We start from the raw sequence: 5689 nt of genomic DNA, 5'->3' as shown, positions 1-5689 counted from the left end.
TAGTTCCAGGTATCATGTTGGATTTCTTGATCAAGAAGCATGTGTTGTACACACATGCAATCCAAATATGTTATTTCTGATTCGAATTCTCCTTCTAAGTCTATTTCAGCCACATGCATGTTGTTTCTTTTTTAAATCTCTTGTATAGATTGATTGTAATCTCTTGCATGTTGAATTTCGGTCTCATGCATGCTTTGAGCAGCTTATGGCTTGGTATGGAGCAAACTTCTAGCAAAGGAACTCCGCCACCTAGTACCCCTGGACCTTCTGCCCCACCTTCGGTGCAGATAGTGCAAATCAATGCTCAAGCCTTGAAAAGGTTTTCTAAAATGCAAACTGCAAAGCAGCAGTTATCGTTGTTGCAACAGACTCACAAGGCACAGCGTGTGCATATTGATATTCTCCCAAGGTGTACTCAGGGGAGAAGAAGGGATGTCCGCTGGATTATGTGCGATCCTGGCTGAGTAGGTGGGAGGCACATCTTGCCATAACAAACTATCCTGATCATATTTGTGCTACCGTTGTGGAGATGTATCTCCAAGGGAAGGCCTTTGCGTGGTGGCAAGATTCGAAGGTGAAGCCTTCTGCACCCACTACTTGGGCAACGTTTTGTCAGGCCTTCACCGTAGAATTATTACAGAAGCCTGATGAGTTTGATAACTCCAGACCCTCAATAAAGGTGACAAGCCTCTGGATACGTTTATCTAGGAGTTTCAGGAAATTACTTCTAAAATTCCTGAATTCAATCAGCAACACCACGCTTATACTTTGTTTGTAGTCTATTGAAAGAATTTCAATACGAGATCAGGAGAAATAAGGTGGTGATGCTTGATCAAGCTATCCACTTTGCAAAGGTCTATGATAGACTATAGTACTCTTGCGATGCACAAGGATTCTTAGTCTTTGCCTGCCGAACAAAGTGGGAAGCATCAATGGAAAAATAACCCTAACAACCACCAAGCCAACAACTACAAACCTGGAAATGCTATTTGTGATAAGCAGACATCAGGGTCTCTTGCCAAGAAGCCTCGGGAAAAGGGACTCTGGTCTAAATGCACTAAATTAGGTCATGTCTCGAACGCTATTCTAGGGCAAGGGCAAAGCAGTTGTCCATTTGATTTAAGTCTTGTACTCTAGGTAATCCCTGTCACTGCTAGTTTGAATGTCTTTTCTTCTAATATAAATTGTGAGAAATGCCATTTCAATGCTACTTTGTTTGGACCCCATGACTTAGTCCATATGGTGGGTTGGGTCGATGGGCATTCAGTTCATGTTTGTTTGATGATGGTAGTATATCACAATTCCATTGATGCTTCTCTTGTGCAGAAGTTGCACATCCATATGTGGTCAAGCTTGCACATCAATATGTGATCAAGCTTGCATATGGAGCCACAAAGTCCTAGGAGGCGATAGTCTGAATTTTCGAGTCTAGATCTGACTTATACTTTTTTTAATTATCTGAGAATCCATATGGTTGTCTATATTCCTAGGTAAAGCAATAACAAGCCGGGGAAAACGAGCATTACCTATCTACCCAAACGTAGCTATGATATTCTAACGTTTGTTTGGATGGTGGCAAGAAGTAGACCATGACCGCGAAACGTGGACTGCCTGAGGATTCGACATCTTTCTTCATTTGTATGTTTTTGGTCGAAATGTTTGCAAACTCTAGTTGTAGCATTTTTCAACTTAGATGTCTCAAACATTTTTTCCTTACATGTTTCTCGTTTTTTAATTCAATTGATGGAATTAATTATATGGCTCAATTATTGATGGGACTTTTTAATCTAAACACACACTTTGATTTCCCAACTAGCCTTTGGTTGGGCTAGTGCTATACAGTTAATTCACACATGAAGATTGTAATACATCTCTCTCTCTCTCTCTATATATACACACACACACACACACACACACACACACACACACACACGTGTGTGTGTGTATGTACGTACGTACGTACGTATGTATCTATCTATCCATCTATCCATCCATCTTTCTATCTATCTATATATATCCATCCATCAATCCATTCATCCACCTATCTTTCTATCTCTATCTTTTATGTATATATGTATATGCTGAAGTGCCTCAACATCATGCTTGATGCTAGCCTTTTGGTGTGTTGAGAAACCTGTAATGTATTTCGATAATAATTTGTGCTCATTTTTTAAAATACAACTTCGAAACATTTCTCTCTTCTAATTATTATGATAATGTGTTCGTTGTCCCCATAAACAGCAAACGGGCTGAGATCGCAGCTAACTATTTTGAATATGGAAATACTTTAACCATGGATTTGGCTGCCCACATTGATGAGACAATGGTGGCGAACATTGTGCAGATGAACTACCCACTGCTCAGTATTCATCGAAAGGGAGTACTGCATTTAGCCACTCACTAAACCACCTAAAGATGAAAAATAGCTTATGCTGTCGGTGCTTAGATAGCCTATAGCGCAACTGTAAGGAGTTCTCAATTTGCTAAAACTAATGGATTTGTGGTCAGGTTGGCTCAACTAGAACCTCTGTTACTTTCACCTCAATGGTGCTCACGAAACTTGGCACACAAGAAATTGTAAGGCTAAAATAAATTTGTGACAAGCAAGTTGCTGGCAAGACAACTGTTTCGGCAACAAGGAGCTTAATGGGGGGGCACCAAGTTCTCAAAAGAACATTACATGGAACACTTACCAGAGAACGATGTGGAAATGGTAACTTTTGTGGTTAATGTTACGAATAATCCGCTCATGAGCAAACTCCACACGCTGTCTGCAAGATTCTATCCGAATCTTTAATTACTATTTCGCTCTCACCAGTCTTGAAGGTTGATTAAATGGTGGAATGGCACTAGGACTGCAATGTCCATATTTCTTGTCCCCGAGACTATGAAGCATTATGTGGGTGTCATAGAGAGCACATCCTGCCTCAATAGATTTAGTCAACCTCAACAATTCAGCATGTTTGCTATGGTCATCTACTACAAACTCATTTACGCTACCATTGACCTCAATTGAGCAGCCACCTGACTGCCTCTTCAAACCCTTGTCCCTCATCTTATTCATGATCTTTACGGCATCATCCTCCCTACCAGCTGCAGCATAGGTGTTTGCCAACATAATGTAAGGTACAGTGTCCTCAGGATTCAGCTCAAATATGCGGCTTGCAGCACGCTCTCCTCTCTCCACATCAACCTGTTCTCTGCACGCACTGAGCAAGGTTGTCCATGAAACAATTGTTGGCTCAAATGGCATATTTATGAGCAATTCTTCTGCCTCAGCCAATCTGCCCATCCTTCCAAATAAGTCTATCATGCAGTTATAATGATCTACGTTAGGTGTGATTCCATGATCCCGTTTCATGGTGCCAAAGCACCGGCAACCTTCATCCAACAGACCAGCATGGCTACATGCTGAAAGCACGCTAATAAAGGTGGCAATATCAAGCTTCACATCATGACGCTTCATTTGGTCAAAAAGCAAGAGCGATTCTTTACCCTTCCCATTCTGAGTGTATGCTGCGATCATTGCATTCCATGAGATGACATTCCGCTTGGGCATCTTGTCAAACACCCTCTGAGCATCCGTCAGGCTGCCACACTTGCCATACATGTTTATGAGGGCGGTCCCTACAATGACGTCAGAGTCAAATCCACTGCTCACAATGCCACCATGTATGTGCTTGCCTTCAATGAGGGCAACACAAGTGGCACATGCAGAAAGAATGCTAATTACGGTCACCTCATCACGAACAGGCATTTTGTCATATATACTAAGTGCATCTGACAAGCGCCTATACCTGCTATACATCTTAACAAGGGCAGTCCCGACAACAATATCCAGCTCAAAGACACTTCCCACAATGCGAGCATGCATCTGCTTGCCCTCCGCAAAGGCTGCACCACTGCAACACGTGTCAAAAGTGCTTACAAAGGTCACCTTGTTTGGCATTATGCCTTCTTGTTGCATTCGTTCAAAAAGCTGAAGGGCATCCTTGCTCCTTCCATTCTGTGCATGCATTGCAATCATAGCATTCCAAGAAACAATGTTACGCTCATGCATCTGGTTGAACATGCCCCATGCATTCTCCAAGCTGCCACATTTACCATACATATTTATAACAGCAGTCCCCACAATCACATTTGCCTCAAAGCCACTGCTTAAGATGTGGGTGTGAATATGCTTAGCTTCAGCCAGTGATCCACGTCCAGTACATGCATCAAGGGCACTAACAAAGGTGACCGGATCTGGCATCAATCCTTCCCATGGCATGCGGTAAAAGAGTTGGAGAGCTTTCTTACCCTGCCCATGCTGAGCATACGCTGCAATCATGGCAGTCCAGGAGACCACGTCACGCTCAGGCATCCTGTCGAACATTGCCCGTGCAATTTGTAGCTGACCACATTTGCCATACATGGTGATAAGGGCAGTCCCCACAGCAACATCCAGTTCAAAACGACTGCCGCTTATACAAGCATGCATCCACTTGCCTTCATTTAAAGTTGCTTCGTTAGCACATGCAGACAATATGTTTATGAGGATGAGTTTGTCAAGCACCACCCCTTCCTGCAGCATTCGTTCTAGAAGTTGGATGGCCTCCTTGCATTTGCCATCCAAGGTGTACGCTTTAATGGCAAAATTCCATGAGAAGAGGTCCCGTTGACGCATTTTTGCAAACAAGCCAAGTGCCTCTTCCAAAGCACCACAATTGCCATACATCTGCACAAGAAGATTGCCTAAAAATATGTTTTTCTCAACCCCATTTTTTATTAAATGGTCATGAACACGTTGGCCTTCATATAGAGCCTTCGTCACCCCACACCAACGCAAAATGGAAACGTGGGTAGCGGAAACGTCTTCAGAATGAGGTTGTTCTGGTGAATTTAAGGGCCGCTTCCATGAGACTTGACCCTCTTCTCGGAATCGTGTAAAGCAAAGCTCGTATGTCTTCCTGTGTACATGATTTGGGCAGATTAATATGCGAAGGTGCAAGGAACGGTTGAACATAGGCTGTAACTTCGAAGTAGAGCTCTGATGCTAGCCGTTTCGCCCACATCTTAGCCTGGACCAGAATGCAGCGTAGGATTTGACTCATGAAATGCCACATTCAGAAGAATGCTGAATCGACATTAGGCTGTAAAACTAACAGGCTGCTTTTGTATAAGTCCGAGAGCAGTGTTTAGCCGATTACAGTGCACTGTTCTGTGGGCATTTAATACTTGCCCATTACACTATTGAGGGTGGGTTCAAGTGTAATCAGGGTGGGTTCACACCACGCGTGGAGGAGGAAATACAATTAGAGGATGGCTCTGGTGGTTCATATCAACCGATGATCATCATGCTCATGGAGGAGGAAATACAATTAGAGGATGGCTCTGGTGGTTCATATCAATCGGCAGTCATCATGTTGCTTATTTAAATCACTAACGTGTGATGGGTGTAGCAGTTGGAGGAGATGGAATGGGCCAATCCTCTATTAGCGATTAGGCCCGTCTCTCCACTTGGGCCAACTAGGATAGCAGCCCTTCACACTAGCTTTTAGAGGATGTTCATCTCGGGTGGTATGAACCCATCCAAGTATGGGTAGATAGCGACGCCCGTCCACGTGGTTGCCACATGTTAAAAAATGAGAGGTTTTGCCAAAAAAAGGGCGCCCATGGGATGGGCAACCACCTTCCCCCATGCATCCTC

The 5689-nt window shown here is 43.4% G+C and overlaps 1 protein-coding gene across 1 annotated transcript; it reads right to left on the bottom strand.

The window, feature by feature from the left end:
* Positions 1-2621: 2621 nt before the first annotated feature.
* LOC147902480 (pentatricopeptide repeat-containing protein At5g27110-like) lies at positions 2622-5243 on the bottom strand. The gene has a single exon (XM_087373472.1). It carries the CDS (start codon positions 5003-5005, stop codon positions 2801-2803), a length of 2205 nt encoding a protein of 734 aa, XP_087229598.1. The 5' UTR covers positions 5006-5243; the 3' UTR covers positions 2622-2800.
* Positions 5244-5689: the final 446 nt, after the last annotated feature.

The sequence above is a fragment of the Dipteris shenzhenensis genome, chromosome 4 (assembly GCF_047967505.1).
Source record: "Dipteris shenzhenensis isolate YYH24624 ecotype China chromosome 4, Dip_SZ_1.0, whole genome shotgun sequence".
NCBI classification, from domain to species: domain Eukaryota; kingdom Viridiplantae; phylum Streptophyta; class Polypodiopsida; order Gleicheniales; family Dipteridaceae; genus Dipteris; species Dipteris shenzhenensis.
The sequence above is the reverse complement of the archived record's forward strand: the minus strand, read 5'-3'. Positions and strand labels throughout refer to the sequence as shown.